The sequence below is a fragment of the Cylas formicarius genome, unplaced genomic scaffold (genome assembly GCF_029955315.1).
Source record: "Cylas formicarius isolate icCylForm1 unplaced genomic scaffold, icCylForm1.1 PGA_scaffold_4__25_contigs__length_36172078, whole genome shotgun sequence".
In the NCBI taxonomy this organism is placed as follows: domain Eukaryota; kingdom Metazoa; phylum Arthropoda; class Insecta; order Coleoptera; family Brentidae; genus Cylas; species Cylas formicarius.
In genome coordinates this window covers 34,218,823-34,236,465 of record NW_026844334.1, presented here as the reverse complement: position 1 = coordinate 34,236,465, position 17,643 = coordinate 34,218,823, and the positions used below count along the sequence as shown (strand labels likewise).

Sequence of the window (17,643 nt, the reverse complement as noted above, 5' to 3'; positions counted from 1 at the left end):
CATAGTATTGAACATATTTTTGGTTTTTATTGAGTTGAAAGCATACGCATATTTTCAACTGAAATTTTGACCACATATTTAGTACCATATTTTAGAAAGTTCTAAAATCCCATTCTGAAAAAACAGTGAAGGGTTAAGAACCCCCTTGGGCTACGATAGCCACATGTAAGATTATTTTTAAATTTGTTAAATAGGTTCCGTTATGTTAAAATTTGCGGGTTTGTTTTACAATAAGCACGGCACTGCACGGACACTACATAGTTCCTATTATAGGTTATGTGCAGTTCCAGACAGAGTTTTTTTTGCAATCCTAAGCCGGTTTGGTTTATTATAGGTAATGGGGTAATTTTCAGCTCTCGGAGCGGTTTATGATGTATTACCAATAAAAAAATTTGTCCTTCCTAACTGACCTGTTCTCCAAGTTTCAGTTTCAACCTTCACAGAGCGACTTATATAGGTAATAGATATAGATGTTTTTATATTCAAATAATTCCGTTTCAAATTTTACAATTACGCTATTTCTCTCAGTGTAAAGTAGGGCAAGCGTCGCCTATTGCAAGCTTGACTTCAAAAATTCTTTACCTGAATAAGCATTTTATTTTGGGCTTTTTATCGCTTCTGTATGGTGCTTATTCTGGGGTCGTGCTCTAGCGTGGTGCACTGACCTACCACAGACCAATTTCGGTCAACGCCCTACAACGTCGATTTGATTTGATACATTGACGGATTATATTATTCTAATACATCACGTACCATATTGGCGGCATGTGTATTTATTAAAATGTTGCATCTAAATTTTTGGCTAGTATTGCCATCTTGAAACCAGAAACTAAACCAATTGTCCAATTCTACGGTTAGAAATCTATATGCTATTCGACATAACCTAAAAAGTGACTGAGCTCCTGTTTGGGTTATTTTCGAAATTTTGATTTGGCTCTGACGGCATGAAAACTGAGATAACGTCACATGTCCTCTTACGTATTCGTTTTTGAACTGTGAAACGATTTTCGAGATTAACATCAAATCGGTAACCGACAGCTTCGTTGGCGACCTTAATTCACCTTGGAATTTTTGAAGCAAGTTCTTCCTAGGGATTAAGTAGGTACATTCATTTACTTAATGGATCCTTTTTTAGATTATCCTGAGTAAAATGATACCCAGAAAAGCTGTGGCCCTCTTAAACAAGGTTAACTTAAAAAATATGTTGGGAAAAAGATCTTTTTCCTCGACTTTGGCTGTTGGTGGTAAACAAATGACTGTAAGAGATGCACTGAATTCTGCAATGGATGAAGAAATGGAAAGAGACGAACGGGTATTTATCCTTGGTGAAGAGGTCGCTCAGTATGATGGGGCTTATAAAGTAACTAGAGGACTGTGGAAAAAGTATGGAGATAAGAGAGTTATCGATACTCCAATTACTGAAATGGGATTTACAGGTCGGTAATAATATTGTGTAAGTTTTCTTAAGTGACCCAATGTGGTGTAGGGTAAATAGTTTTATTTCATAATAGTCTTGCATGAGATTGCCGCTTTTATTACCCGTAATGTATTGAAGATCAGAATGAATGTTCCATTGTTGTATATGTATTATTCACATTTATTTCTGTTTATCACTGACCGACTGTTTAAAAACGCTCAGCCATTATTGATGTGAATTCAATTCAATTTGATGCCGGCATATCATCAGTTGCAGTTCGATTTTTATTGAAGCAAGTTGCGCTCAACTCTTCCCTGTTTATTTTTGAGTTGCAATGCAAAATAGCAATAAGTAATAAGAACACATAATTATTAATGAAAATAATTAAGAAAATTGAAGTGTAATACCCTATCAGAATTTTATATTGCCTATTAGTGTTTTTTGCAATTCATCACCACAAGAAATGGAGAGCAACTTAAAACTAGACAAAAACAAGTTTTTGGTTAGTTTTGGTTAATATTGTATAAATAAAATAACTTATTATTGTAAACTCCTTTTAATTGGGTAGTTATCACAGAGAATATTAATTCAGTGTTTTTTATTTGAAATTCATTTAATGTTGACGTTCTTATTTGATGATAGGTATTGCAACTGGTGCAGCAATGGCCGGCCTTAAGCCAATCTGTGAATTTATGACATTCAACTTTGCAATGCAGTCCATAGATCAAATTATAAATTCAGCGGGAAAAACTTTCTACATGTCTGCCGGACGTGTCAACATACCAATTGTGTTTAGAGGCCCCAATGGCTCCGCAGCTGGTGTTGCAGCTCAACACTCTCAGTGCTATGGTGCATGGTATGCTCATTGCCCTGGATTAAAGGTATTATGTTGAAATACTTTGATTTGTTCCACAATTTGGAGTTATAAAAAATGCAAGAGAGACTGCTATTTTGTTGCCTTACATGGGTAATTTTAATGGGGACAATTAATCTGAATTAGGAAAATGTATGAATGACTGAGCTATAGAACCTTACAAAAATTTTGATTTATTGTAAAGTTGAACTTTTCTATACATAATTTGGTTAACATGATCTATATTTTATATGCAAGTTTCTTTCTTGTTTGTAGTCTTATCATGTTGGTTTATTTATGTACATACAATTTGACATAAGATAACATTTGTGCCTAAGTTGTAACTAAATATTGCCAACTTTTCTCTTTGATACTCTCAAAAGTAAATGGTAAAGTACTATATATTTTTTAACAAATTAACACAAAGAACAAATTCAGCTTCTTTTTGTAACAACAAACCAATTAAAGAGGGGTTAACTCATTAGAATGGTAATTTTTAAATGGCAAATGTTATTAACAAAGTGTAAAACAAAAATATTGGCCAATCCATATAAAAATAATGGAGATATGATAGAAATTTGTGATTGTATTAATATCAACAGTGAAGCTTGTGATATTTTTGAATTGCTATATATGTGCCCGATGAAGAATCAATTGTGGAACGTGCCCTTGTGAAATAGTTTTGTTATTTTTTTTTTACTTCTTGTCCTTTCTACACTATCCAATTTTGACGCAATAATGTAGTACCACATAGAAAGTTTTTTTTATTTTAATTTTTACTGCGGGAATCATTATTCTGAAATTCACATTTATGTTGTACTTTCTAAACCCTAAACAACACGAAATTATGGCTGGTTTGGAAAAATATATTCGATTAAATCCTCTACCAACTATACCAACAATTCGACACTGTACCTGGGTCATCTTCAGAGTTTTGTTGTTTATTAACTTTAGTAGTCTGTTTGGATGGTTGACTTTTCCTATTCATTAAGTAACATATTTGGTTTAATATTTACTGTATTCAAATCCATCAAATCAACTGTCATGTTAGTAAAAAAAAAAACTGTGAGCAACGTTTTTTAGCAATGTTGATAATTACTGATCAAGGTTGATTAAAAAACAACCATTAAAATGAAATTGGAAAACCTGAAGAAAATCATTTTTGTCAAATGCAGTTGTTACTTTCATTCTGTGATTATCATGTGTAGTGGTCAATTAATTTTAGATGAAAACAAGAAATGTCATTGCCATAAGCAGTCAGATCTTCTCCAGTTCTCCACTTTCAATAATTGCATTTGTGAAATTGTGAAAAATATATGGTTTATGGGGACAGTGGTTTCCAATTCATCCTTAATTTAATGTAGGTAAATAAATAACACTCTCAGCTAATATAATGTAATACTTTGAACCATTGGCTATATAGTAGCTCTACTGATGCAATCAGGGTATATTTTGAGAAAATACTGCAGTAAAATCGCCGCATCCAAACTTATTGCTTTAAAGCAAAATTCATATAACCTAATTTATCCGTTTCTAAGATATTGTAATCTTTCAAATGTTAATTATTACAAATCAAAAAGCCTCAGGATAAGAATGTTTTATTGAAAATATTGAGTCACAAAATTTGCTTCACTTTTCACTTATATAAATGGGAAAATGGGAATGTTCATTCTGAATTAATATATTTTGTTATTATTTATAAAGATTCAAACCCACTGGAATTTGGACGATTTGTTTCATATTGTTATTTGGCGATCAAACAATATTTTCTTTAAATATTAGTAAAAAAGAATGTTTATAATAAAGGGTTTAAGTGTTCTCTAACGTTTCAGACACATTATTGGCCAGAAAATAGCAGTTTATACCCTTTAAGGGATTTCAAAAAAGACCTATACCATCCAACTAAACCACATTTATCATATGAGATAACAGATATCACGCTAAAAATATGACGGAAAAATGAAGATGGGTGGAACAATAAAAGTATTACTATTACAAAAATACATCTGCATTTTTTTTATGACTAAAAATGATTGAATTATATTCTATTATACTACTTAACCAAATTTATTTTTTCTAATTTAAATTAAATTTACAAGGGAAAAGAATATCAAACGATTGGCACGACTCTATCACAGGACTAAAAAAGGGGGGCAAAACAGACATAAAAAAATACTAAACAGCATATATAAATTGCTGACAAAAATATTAGCAAATGAAACTTGAACAACAATTTGATGAATACCAATCTAAAGAACAAGCCAGTTTTAGAAAAGGGTTTAGTATAAGCGATTATTTACTGACAATGAAAATAATTATTTAAAAAGCAAACCATATACCACTTTTCTCAGCATTTGCTGAATTTTCAATATGGCATTGGAAGACATATTCAGAAATCTAGAAGGAAACAATATTAGCAAAAAAAAACCTGAACCACGTAAGATATGCTGATGACATGGTACCAATAACAAACAATGAGTTTATTGCAATTATCGAAGAACTAGATATACAAGACTAAAGCATAGGATTCAAAATAAATTAGTATAAAACCGAAACCATGATAAATACACAAGAGAACACCACAATTGCAATAGGGCCATATACAATAGAACAAGTCAAAGATAACATATATCTCGGACAACAGATCAAAATGGATAAAGAGAATTAAACAGCAGAATTCCAAAGAAAGGATGCATTTGGAAAGCTAGGAATTTTTAACCGATGTGTCCTCCCACTATTCACATATGGGGCACAAATACAAAATAAACAAAACACAAAAAAGAGATGGAAAGATTTACGCTAGGCATAAAACTAAAAAATAAAAGCATATAATAAAAGCTAGGAATTTTTAACCGATGTGTTCTTCCACTACCCACGTATGGGGCACAAGAACAAAATAAACAAAACAGAAAGAGAGATGAAAAGATTTATGCTAGGTATAAAATTAAAGAATAAAAGCACAAACATATGGAGAGAGAAAACTAAAACCAAAGATGTCGAAAGAGAAGTATCTAAGCTACACACACACAACAGAACAAAATATAATGCTGAAATGTGGAACGAGGTGATCATACAATACAGACCATGGACAATTAAATGAGAAAGAGGCAGACCGCAGATCAAGTGGGATGATGACATTAAGAAAATTGCAGGTCTGAGATGGATAAACATAGCGAGCAATCTAGAAGAATGGAGACAAGTAGTAGTAGTATGTTCACTATTTGACAGAGGGGGCTGAGAGTGTGAGAGAGAGACAATTTAAATTTAATTAAAAAAAAAAGAAAAAATGAATTGAAATGATTTCGTAAAGAACCGTTTAACAATCGCTTTACGCCCCCAAACTTCAATCAGGTAGGAGAAATGAGAAACTCTTAAAAACCATCTCGTATTAGAAGTATTTGCCGTTAGTATTAACCCGTCTTCCTCTTAACTCCGTTTTAAATCGAGTTCAGTGAAAACCAACTGGTAGTTATCTTGTTAAGTGAACATTTCAAATGTAAATGTTTTACAAACAAAATCATCCATTGAAAAATTGACGTTGTGCCAACCTGATTAAAACTGTAACCGACAGTAGTGTATTGAAAAAGGAATTATTTTCAGGTAATTTCACCATATAATTCGGAAGATGCAAAAGGTCTACTCAAGTCAGCAATTCGGGATCCAGACCCGGTGGTGTTTTTAGAAAATGAAATTCTTTATGGTGTTCAGTATCCAATGTCTGATGAAGCACTTAGTAAAGATTTTCTTATTCCTATTGGTAAAGCCAAAATTGAACGACCCGGTAAGTTTTACTTATTTTTTGCGTTTGCCTACTTTTTTTTTCATTTTTTTAATGTGGATTCAACTAGATAGCCAAATTGCCAATGAGTAGCTAGTATAGAAGAAATAAGGATGCCTTAACTAACTAAAATCGACTTGTATTTTAGATTATATAGTTAGCATGACATATGGAAATATGATACAAAGTTATCTCGTTTTTGGAAGCTTAATATGAATGTAGAATAAGGCAAAAACAAATTTCATCTTCCTACTATCGTACTTATAATCCAAGACAAGCAAAATCATCTGTGCTCCAAAAAGTTTAAATCTAGTTCTCGGTGGCTGTGCTCCTCTACAGCAAGCTTCAAAATTTTACTCTTTTTGTAGGCAAAATAAAAAAATTGTCACCCTTTCCAATGTGATTATGATTCATGATTAAGCTGAAAATCTACGCTTATCTTCTTTCCAGAATCACGTTCAAAATTGTAACAAACCATGCTTAACACAAGTGAAACCACTGCCGAACATTGTTGTACGCACCAACTCTCTGAGACTGAAAAATGAGTTTTTGCATTTTTTCTCTGTATTATCAAAAAAGAGGAAATCATTTTAAATGCCGAGTATATTCTAAACAAACTTCCAAAAATTTAATATTCTCTCTAAAATGTAATCCTAGCATAGCAGTTCTAAAAAACAGATATAAGAAATGCTATCATGGTCACGATCAGGATATTTTTACTTGCTCTTTATTTTGCATCTAGAATGATTTAACGAACGAATAATGCATTAAGTGAATACATTTTAGTGTGAAGAAATGTATAATGCACAAGTGAATATTCTAGAAATTACCTTAAATTCAAATAAGTTTTGTACTTAAAAAGTTTTGATACCTATTTGTTACATTAGCTATCTATATTTCATACCTATTGTAGGTTTCCAGAAAAGTATATGGGTCATTGTAAATATTTAAATACACCTTTATGTTATATATTTGTAGCTAGCTTCGAGCTGCGAGTTGTATGTAAAATGTTCACGTGTTTATCTTTGAGTCACATGACCATCATAAAACAATTGAATTCGTAAGACATGTTGCCAATCGAAAATAAAACACGCTTTAGGTCTTTTATGTGAGACACGTACATAATAATTTATTTACATTTCGTTTCGGAAAAGGAATCAGTTATAATGGAAGCAAGTTACACACAAATCATGCATGTACAATCATACAAAATAAACATAAATATAAATACAAAATTGCTTACATTTTCACATGTAACATTGAGAATTAAATTATAATAAATTTTCTATTTTTTAACAACAAACTTTTGAAATAATAGACAGACAATTTATTTCTCTTAGGTGGCCACCTACACTAAACGTGTGCTGAATTGAAGCGGAAGACGGTAATACAAAATAAACATAAATATAAATACAAAATTGCTTACATTTTCACATGTAACATTTAGAATTAAATGATAAGAAATATCTTGTTTTTAACAACAAACTCTTAAAATAATAGACAGGCAATTTATTTCTCTTAGGTGGCCACCTACACTAAACGTGTGCTGAATTGAAGCGGATATGATTTTAATGTTAACTTCCTAAAGAAAGAACTCATTTGCCAACTTGATCCATATATCAAAAATTTTTAAGGTCAGGTTAAAACTAAATGTACCACTTGCTAAAAAATCTCTGAACATTTATGATCCATCAAAAACAAAAGTCTGGCAAACACTTTTTCCTTTGTATTTAAAAAAAAATGAATTTTTAGTTAATCAAATACTTCTGTAGGTATATGAAAATGCAACTTTTTTGGAGAGAAAACTAATAGGGAAATTTAAAAACCGATTGCCATTAAAGGCCCCATTAATCTATTTTTAACCAACGTACCAAGTGAGGAAGCAAAATGTGAGGTAATGTTGGGTTAACACTTCTTCAGTTGCCGTTAGCAAAATGTATAAATTGTAGTTAAATAATTATTTTATTAAAAATACTATTGAGTTTGATCATGGTAGTCGAGTAACCCCCAAGTCCAGGATTGTTATCCACTCTGTAATAGTCGACCAAGCAAGCATCAAATATTGTTCCCCTTTGGCGGCTGAAAACAACACTTTGTAGGTAACAAATAATATTAAAACTTTTAAAAATCAATACTTTAGAAAAATATGATGTGACTGTGGTTATGATTACAAAAAACAGTGGCGATTTATTAAGAGTCAATAATTGTCAATAGAAAAGTCAATGATCCAATTAATATAGGACAAGAAATTGACAATCAAATAGATAACCTACTACAAATTGGACGTAATAGCTTTCAATTCAGTGAAATTTATTGTATCAGGAAAAACTTCAAAGTGTACTTAATGTTAGGGGTGAACTTGTAGTTTTTTGAACTAAGCAAGTCAGCGGGGTCCTTGTCAGTGGCGTTCCACAAGACTTTAAAATTAATAAAATAAGTCTTTCTGTCTGTTTGTAGAAAATGTATGTATAATTATCGCCGTATTAGTGTTACTAGTGTGGTTGTAAAAATTGCGAAGAGAATGATGTTTTTCATTAGCAATTATCTGGACGAATGGCTTTATTAAAGACAGTGATACTCAAAGCGCCGTGGTCAATTTTGTAAATAATGTGACTGAATTAGATAATTTAAACTTAGTAAAAAGTGTTTCATGTTGTTAGTTAATGTCTTATTGCAAAAATTATGTAATATGAGGTTCAGAGTCGACATGTATAATATTACACAATCCTATTTGTCTGATAAAGGTCAATATCAGCCAAACAGATTATTATTTTGTGTGCTTGGTGCGCTTTTAGTAATGTCAAGGAAATCGATTACATTGTTGTTGCTGATCTGCAGCTATATACTGATCGGTTATTGTATAACAAGTTAATAAAACCAAATTTATGTTATTTAAACTGAAAAAACATGACTGTAAAAATTCCGAACATAAAATAAAAAATAAACATGTTGAGCATGTATCAAAAACAAAATACCTAAAAATTTTAATTGACAATAGTCTGAGTTTGACCGAATACATTAGACATATTTCTGATTCCTGTCTGAAGCCATCTGTGAGTTGGTAAACTGAAATTCGATGCAAGTTCTGCCAAATAATATTAAAGGTTTTATATAATTTTAACCGATTAACTCACACGGTGGACCTAACCGCAACTTAGAGATCTGGATGGTGGATAAAGTATTTCTTTTGGAACCATCTGAACTTATGTACACAATTTTAAATAAAACTCAAAACACACACGTAAAAATAATGCGCTGCAGAAATGTACATCCACACGACACCAGGACATAAAATTATATATATCATAAAATCATTAAAAGTGACGAGGGCTTTATATAACCCTATTTTTCAGGCTTTCAACACATATGATCAACTGATACTGTCAAAAATATTAGCCTCTATCAAAGTAATGCTACTAAAATTATTTGTAAACTCGCCTTACGTAATTATTTATACCAGAAAGCCTTCTTAGCCTATATGTATAGTGTTTAACATAGGCCAGCTGTTTATTTGTTACTTATTCTCGATACCAGTGCTTTTAAGCACTATCCAGAGGATTTTTGTAAACTATATATATTTTTTGTATTTATTTGTCAAGTTAAATAAATTAAAAAATAAATACTTAGTTATTGATGATAATAAGTAAATTTACCTTTTAGGTAAGCATGTGACGATAGTAGCCCACTCGAAAGCGGTGGAGACCGCATTAGAAGCTTCGAAGGAATTAGCGGGTATTGGAATCGAAGCGGAAATTATCAATTTGCGATCACTCAGGCCCTTAGATATTGACTCGATAACAAAATCCGTAGTAAAAACCAACCATTTAATTAGTGTCGAGCAGGGTTGGCCCACGTGTGGTATCGGTGCTGAGATTTTGGCACAAATTATGGAAAGTGAAACATTTTACCATTTGGATCAGCCTGCAATAAGAGTTACTGGTAAGAATTATTTTTTTTTACCATTCATCTTATATTTAGAGTAGAGTTTATTTGTACTACATAGTAAAAGATTTAATAATTAATGCTAGTTTTACACTGTTAATTTCTTCGTGAATAAAGTTCATGAAACTGGTTCATGCATATAACGAGTGCAATGCAGCGACTATCATATTTAGAGGGTTTACATTAGGCTGAGATAAGTTCCACTTGTGGATAAAAATTTTAGAGTTCTTATAAGTTTCTCTTCTGCACTTGTCCCATCTCAAAAATTTGTATAAATTTTTTCCAGTAGTTTATTATTAAATCTTTCTTTTGATATCCTCAAAATATGTAGTATCTGGCAGGCAGGATTAAAACACTGGGAATACTGGGTAAACAAAACAAATAATTTTGTCTGAAGTGATTGAAATAAATACACAAAATAATAGTGTACAACTTATTGTGTGTGGACGCTGTCCAGACCTGCTGTGATCTAGTCATCTATTGCGGCCATTCCGAGGTATTCACGTTCCCATTAGATTCAGCTCTCGTTGAAATTCCGCTGTACTGTGAAGGGGCAATTTAGTTCAGATCATGTCTGAATGTTGAGGACCTAATTCTTCCCACAGCAGCATGTGCTCTATCATTTTCTCATCCTTCATGCGTTTTTAAGCCTTTTTACAGATTACAAAAAAAAATAGGTGATCGGTGATTTAAAGGGTAAAAAAAATCGAAATATCGAAACTTATTTAGAGTCAGGTATTATTTATTGTATTAGTATCAATTGTTTTAAACATATTTTCACGATCTACAGTTATTACAAGCCTTTATTTAACATGCAATGCAATGTAGGTGTTATTGTCGTCAAATCTTACAATCGATTTTAAACAAACCTATCTCCCAGTGATGAAACCTTTTTGGCATTTTCAAAGGTTTTTTGTGTCTCTAGGCTTGCTTTTGTCGCTGCCTCCATTTGCTCTGCTTCCACATCAGCTAAACGAACAACATTGGGCTCTGTTTGGGTGAATTACTTTGGGGCATTCTCGAAAATAGTTGGCACAGCACCTTCCACTAATTTTGGCCTCTCACGAGAATATTTTTTGTACTCTCCTTTAACTAGGCACTTGTCAATCCACATAACATCTTTCTCTGCAAAATGTTTTATACATACAGCTGGTTTCTTTAATTGCCTAATACCATTAGGTATCTTTCCTAGCCAAACTTCTTTTTGATTCGGGTCAGATGGTAAACTGAAAGTGGAAACAGGTCCTGTTTCTTCGGACTTGTAATTTGACCGACATCCACAAACACAACAACATCGCGGCATGTTTGCACTGTTCTTTGTACTTTCTGGTACTTGGTTTTTATCACAAATGCCAACCGGTTTTCTCAAACATTTTAGTTATTGATAACACAAAAAATACAGTTAAAAACCGAGTTTCAAAGTTTAAAATACGGCGGTATAACCTACAAACACCGATATCCAAAGACACAACTTGGCGGGCAGTTTGCACTGTTGTTTGTCCGATTTATGTCACTTGGCTTTTACTACGAATCCACACGGGTTTTTAAAACATTCCAGTTAGTACCTACACAAAAGAAAACAAAAAAAAACGAGTTTTAAACAATTTAATATGCCGGTAACCTACATAAACATACGTGTTTTCCCGGACCGCAGCCCGACTGACTGAAATTGCTGGATCTATTAGAGTCACGCGACTTTCGCGCGGCAGGACCGGTTTTTTCGCCAACTATCTAAAGATCTCATAATATATTGTTCTGATGAACACACGCGAATTCAGATTTTGTGATTTGGTATTTTTCATATTTTTGGAGTTATAATAATGTGTTTTGCCGCGTTGTTGCAGGCAGTAGTTGCGTGAGGTTACCGAGCATTATGCAGTAAAATTTCTTTTTAAAATGCCAAGACTTGGTAAAAATATTCCAGAGACGTTTTGCTCTGTCTGTGGTTCTTTTGTGGTCAAAAAATTTTGATGTAAAATTACACGCCTGTTTAAAAAACCATACCACGCTTATTTTAAAGTAAAAATTGGTGGTCAAGACAAAGCTTGAAGCAGGCTTTAGATATTGGAATAATGGTACCAAGCGATCCCTACCCTTTGTAATACCTATGATATGTGTTTCTCCGCAACGACAGCTATTTTCACAATCAGAACTTAATGACTAAATGAAATGAAATTTGCTAACATAAGACATTCAAATCTCATATTTTCGGAAGCGCGAGACAAACTTTATAGGCTATTGTGATATTTTTTGTTGCACCAATGTTCCGACTCTAATAAAGAAACTTGGTACCGACTACAATTCTCTACGTCCAAGAGAAGCTTAAAGCTGTTCTTTTGCACAACCGAACCTGCTTGAGAAAATAACACACAAGGGCTAGAGTTCAATGATTTATGATGTCTTAAAAATTGTGGGACTTCTTACTAGGTCAGCAGCATACGAAGTACCCCTGTTTTTTGTGTGAGTGGGCCAATAGAAACAGACAACAACATTGGGTGAAAAAGAACTGGCCAAAATGGCTTAATTTAACTTTCGGATCAATAAACATTCTTCACGATAGTCTTATTGATCTACGAAAAATTTTCTTACCACCTTTGTATATTAAATTAGTACCTATGTGGAAGCAAAATTATACGAAGGAATTTTTGAAGGTCTTCAAATAAGAGAATAATGGAAGATCAATACTTTGTGAATTCCATGATCGAATGTGAAATGGTTGAATGGGTTTGATTTACTGATGTTGTAAAAGGTTTTCTAGAAAACAACTAATATGCTGATTACAAAGACATTATAGAAAACATATTAGAGAAATTTAGGGAAATGAGATGCAATATGAGTATAAAACTACACTTCATACGAAGGTATAAAAGAAATGGAATGCAGATATCAAGGTCGATGAAACCTTGCAATCAGGGTAGATTACTCCTGGACAATGCGGCCATGGAATATACAATAACATCCACTAAATGAAGTTTTTCAGCCAAGAAGGAGAGATCTTCCAAAAATAAATGGACTTAACTGTTGTTTGAGACCGTGTTATTTAGTTTAGATTTTTTAATTCGGTTTTTGTTCTTGTACTAATAACAATAATGTTTAAATCAACCGAGATTTTCATTTATTAATTATTTATTGTTCATTAATAAATATTAATTTATTGCGAAATGTACTGTTTTAGTATTTTTTTTTACATTTGGCTTGTATAATTATTACTTGTATATTTATAGGTGCGGATGTACCCATGCCATACACGAAATCGTTAGAAATAGATGCGATACCTCAGTCTAAGGATGTTGTCCTGGCAGCTAAACGTCTTCTCAAAGTGAAATAACAAGCGCATGCTACATGTAAATTATATATCAAAGTTACTAGGTTGAATTAAGGTCTACAGTGAAAGACTGTCAGATATACTCCCCGATACACTTTAAGGTTTAAATACTTCAATATAGTTTTACTAAGTTTATTGTTATTCATGCAACATGAATTAGAACATCATTTTAATCAAGGTTTTTGTTTCATCTGCTCGAACTTCATTATTGTTTGTATGTGTAAAATAATAAATATGTTGGTATTTTTTTTTTTGCATGCTTTTAGGTAAAATATGCTACGAAGTTTTTCTGGCATAAAGTATGTAGCCTTTAAGATTAAATTTGGGATTAGTTAAAGGATAAAGAAACAGGGACTAAATAAAATTGCAATATCATTATTATGTTACCCATCGCATTGAAATTATTTAAAATAATATATTAATATCGAAAATTTAAAAAAAAAGGAAAATAAGAAATATGGTATATTTTTGCATAATGATCCATTATGTTAACTACTAAGACTATTTCCAAAATAATAATATACCCTACCAAACAGGAATTATTGAAAATAATAAAATGTATTAATTTGTAATGATATAGATCGTGGAAGGTCGAGCATAATAAAAACTATTACTAAGGCAAATAATAATAAACAATAATTGAGAAGTAATGATAGATATACTTATATGGAGTTTATATAGAAAATCGATCATAACCAGCTAGGTTTTGAATGTGGTTTATGAGGAAAAAAAGTCTGGAAACCACTGCTTTGGATATTTAGTTGGGGTCTTTTCTCATTTCAATGCCAAATTGTTGGATGCGAATGATAAGTTACTCAATTGTTACGATTGGTGTCGCGCCGAGCTTATCTTTTTTAGTATCTTTAAAATAAAAATTCAGCGATACAAGTTTGACAACCGGGGACGCCAAAGAATTCGAATCAACCAACAATTCACGTGTTGTGTAGTGAGCTAAAGCGCGATCTACTTGTATCCACATTCCACATTTCTTTCCTAACACTAACAGTAACTCACTATAAGAAAAATTAAAAAATAATAAGGTATTTAACCTATCGAGAAAAATGTACGGTTCACAAACATAAATTAAGCCACTGCAGATATTTACATGAAATTCGTGTTGAAAATTACCATTTCCGGGGGGTACGTCATTCCTTAATTGGGTGTTTAAATATACTAATTACTTTAGCTTAACTTTAAATCAATTTTGTTGCATTATAAAAGACTACAATTACGAATAAATATGTGTTGGAACCTGTCTCGCTTGGTACCTTGTATCACTTCCTAGCACTTTCGCCAATGTTTAGGTGATTCCAACTGTTTGATCACATAAAACGACAAGTAGGGTACACTATCTTGTTTTAACTCCTAACAGTTATTGGATATTTCTCCTAGGTTCTTCATTAAGCGGGTGATTTAAAACATGAAAATATTAGATAATAATTTGCTTGTATTGAAATTGATTTATTGCAAAGAATAATAGTGTTTCGTGGTTTCTTGTTACTTGCTATATAGTATATGTATAATTAGCCCCAAGACAGTCCAGAATTTAAAAAACAAAAACTGCAGGACTACATTCTGGACAATTCACACTTTCAGCTCGAATTTGAAGGTTCTTACTAAACTTGAGTTTGACAACTCGGGTATTTTTTTTTTTGACAATTTCCAAACTTTACATTTGCTACGTTTACATGAACATTTCTTCTTAATTTTGTCAGGTCAAAATTTTTCTATAACACCTAAACGAAAAAACCTTTAATATACCCAAATGCAGAAAGAAAACGTAGAATGTACAGGATGGCCGCTTATCTCCAGATCTATGAGTGTTATAAAAAAAAGTTCGAATGAAGAAATTGTTTCTAGTAAAATGATGTTTAATTTTGTTATGTTATTTCAATAGCCTCTCAATTACATACAGGGTGGTCAAATAAAGTTATATTTTTTTACAATGAACACCCTATATTTTCCTTAATGTACCGTTATTAGCGAATATCTTCGGGATTCAGATGATGTTTAAATGGTTTTTGCTACGTTGCATATTAACTTTTAAAACATTTTTCTGCGTAACGCATTTTAGAAAATAAAACTTTTTTTCAAACAATATTCAAAATTAAAATATTTTTATAAGTTAACATCGTGTGTGTTTCAGCATTTTCGTTATAGCCCTTTAAAAGACGAATTCAACTACATATGTGAACGTGGATCTACAATGCACCATTTTCAATTTATTGACGATTTTTGTCAGTTCCGAGGCAATATTAATTGTATCAATAATCATTTATTTAAAATAATGTACAAATCATTTTATTTTAATTTAAAAAACTGTTCATAAAATACAGTTAATAATTTTATATTAAATTTTCCACATTCCGCGATTTTCAATAATACAAGTGGTATCTCCAAATGATTTGTGGCATAAGTGTCTCACAAAGAAAAGTCCAGTGGGCTTAATTCCGTGCTCACTACTGGCCAGATGCTGTCATTTTGCCTAATCCATTGTCTAAAATTTCGATTGGGGAAAATCACTGATGTCATCACTGATTTGCTATACTTTAAAAAGGCTTTATTAAAAAAATAAGTATATAAATAAGTAACAAAAGTAGTAGGGAGTAGGGAGCTCTTCAAAGAGATTTTTTTTATAAAATGCTATTCACACAGATTTAAAAAAAAGTAAAACGACTTTCATAGCTGAAGTTGAAATCACAAGCTTAATTTACACATATACAACATAATCTAATATTCAAATTACTGGATCGTTATCCATCAGCAGCATTTGATCACAATTTCCATTGCGTAACTCATTCCACATATTCTTGCAACATGGGCAATTGGTTTGATTGTTGAGGTACTTTTGCAAGCAATGTGAATGAAATGGCCTTTCACAAGAACCACACTTTGTGCCCTAAAAAATTAAATTGGTTCAAATTTTGTATTAATTAATTTTTATTAGTTTATTAGTAGTTGTATAGTATATTAGGCAAACCAACAATTTTAAGTTTGCTCTGTTTTTATGATAAAAATACACCATTAATATTATATAATATTATTATCAATATTATTAAAAAAAGAAAAAAACATAAATGGTACAATTTTACATAAAGGCCAATTATCATAACTATTCAGGTGCTCGATCAAAAATTTACCCAAACAGTGGGCCATACCAAACAGCAATTGTTTTAATTAGTTTCTATTTTGGTAGCATTGAATTTGAAATTTCATTTATAAAAATAAAACTAAGTTAAAAAAAAAGACCGATATCGCCAAATACTCAAAAGAAGTCTTAGTCTTAGCCCAAAATATAGCCTCACCTCTCTGGACACCTTGGCGTGGGTTGATTTTTGTTAATTAACCACCAACAAAAATTAAAAAGATATTTATATAAATTGTGTTGAATGAAATTCGTTTTCAGAAATAGGAGGAATTAATATACAATAAATGGAAAATATAAAGTTTAGTGTACTCACTGTGAATACTAACTCCAAACACAAGTTGCAAATTTGTTCCGGACAATGTGATTTCAAAAAAGAAGTAAATTCAAATATTGTTCTTGGACCTAAATACACGTAGTCATCGATTTTAACAAAGTAACCTCCTTTTAGCCACTTTGTAAAAACTGTTTGTCCATTATCTCTGGATAAATGAGTTGATAGAGTTGAAGTTATATTTAACACTGTTGCATATGTCAGTTTATGGGATTGGGAATTTATAATTTCCTTTAACAAAACATTAAAATATTCCATCTCCAGAGCACTAAATGATATTTGAAATTTAGAAATGTTGTCATCTTTAGTATTCAACCACATTACAATATTTTCATCAGTTACTTCACACCTTCCTAACACCAACTTAAAGTTTTGTTTTGATATTTCTCTATTGATATCTAATATCATTAACTTCAATTGATTCACATCTTGTACTGCACCTGAAATAAGCATTAATATGTACTTAGTAATTAGTCATAATTGTAATAAGTTACCTTCACTAACTAGCGTACAGTACTTTAATACTTTTTTAATAGGTTTGATTCCATTTTTCAACATATATTGCACCAAATAGCGATGATGCCTTTCCATTTTAGGATATTTCGCAATTGGACTTTTACTTGTAGAAAATAATCAAAGTTGGGCGCCTTGTTTTAAAATGAAGCTTTCTGGTTCTCCTACGTTCTTCTTCTTACTTTTTCCCACTATGCGCAGATACACTGATTGCACTCGCTTATTACTTTTGTTTGCAATATAATTTATATCCAGGTTTAGGTAGTACGGAATATTTTTTTCACTTGGTTTGGACAATAACGTCGATGATAGTTTATATTTTTAGTAATTTAAAAC

At 31.7% G+C, this 17,643-nt stretch overlaps 2 protein-coding genes across 2 annotated transcripts; one reads left to right on the top strand and one right to left on the bottom strand.

Annotated features, from left to right (window-relative positions):
- The first annotated feature begins 869 nt into the window (after window positions 1–869).
- LOC132701062 (pyruvate dehydrogenase E1 component subunit beta, mitochondrial) lies at window positions 870–14,584 on the top strand. Its single transcript, XM_060668717.1, has 6 exons — window positions 870–1,076; window positions 1,136–1,436; window positions 2,060–2,298; window positions 5,871–6,051; window positions 9,709–9,987; window positions 13,215–14,584. The coding sequence occupies exons 2-6, from the start codon at window positions 1,151–1,153 to the stop codon at window positions 13,316–13,318; spliced, it is 1,089 nt and encodes a 362-aa protein (XP_060524700.1). The 5' UTR covers window positions 870–1,076; window positions 1,136–1,150; the 3' UTR covers window positions 13,319–14,584.
- A 1,086-nt stretch (window positions 14,585–15,670) lies between these two features.
- LOC132701097 (non-structural maintenance of chromosomes element 1 homolog) lies at window positions 15,671–17,459 on the bottom strand. Its single transcript, XM_060668778.1, has 3 exons — window positions 17,289–17,459; window positions 16,777–17,234; window positions 15,671–16,214 (listed from the first exon to the last, which is right to left on the bottom strand). The coding sequence occupies exons 1-3, from the start codon at window positions 17,383–17,385 to the stop codon at window positions 16,053–16,055; spliced, it is 717 nt and encodes a 238-aa protein (XP_060524761.1). The 5' UTR covers window positions 17,386–17,459; the 3' UTR covers window positions 15,671–16,052.
- Window positions 17,460–17,643: the final 184 nt, after the last annotated feature.

Coding starts and splice junctions, on each gene's coding strand:
- LOC132701062 (XM_060668717.1), top strand. CDS start 1,151: ATGATACCCAGAAAAGCTGTGGCCCTCTTAAACAAGGTTAACTTAAAA. Junction 1,437..2,059: donor TACTGAAATGGGATTTACAG/GTCGGTAATAAT, acceptor ATTTGATGATAG/GTATTGCAACTGGTGCAGCA. Junction 2,299..5,870: donor CTCATTGCCCTGGATTAAAG/GTATTATGTTGA, acceptor AATTATTTTCAG/GTAATTTCACCATATAATTC.
- LOC132701097 (XM_060668778.1), bottom strand. CDS start 17,385: ATGGAAAGGCATCATCGCTATTTGGTGCAATATATGTTGAAAAATGGA. Junction 17,235..17,288: donor CTGTACGCTAGTTAGTGAAG/GTAACTTATTAC, acceptor TGCTTATTTCAG/GTGCAGTACAAGATGTGAAT. Junction 16,215..16,776: donor GTTTGGAGTTAGTATTCACA/GTGAGTACACTA, acceptor TTAATTTTTTAG/GGCACAAAGTGTGGTTCTTG.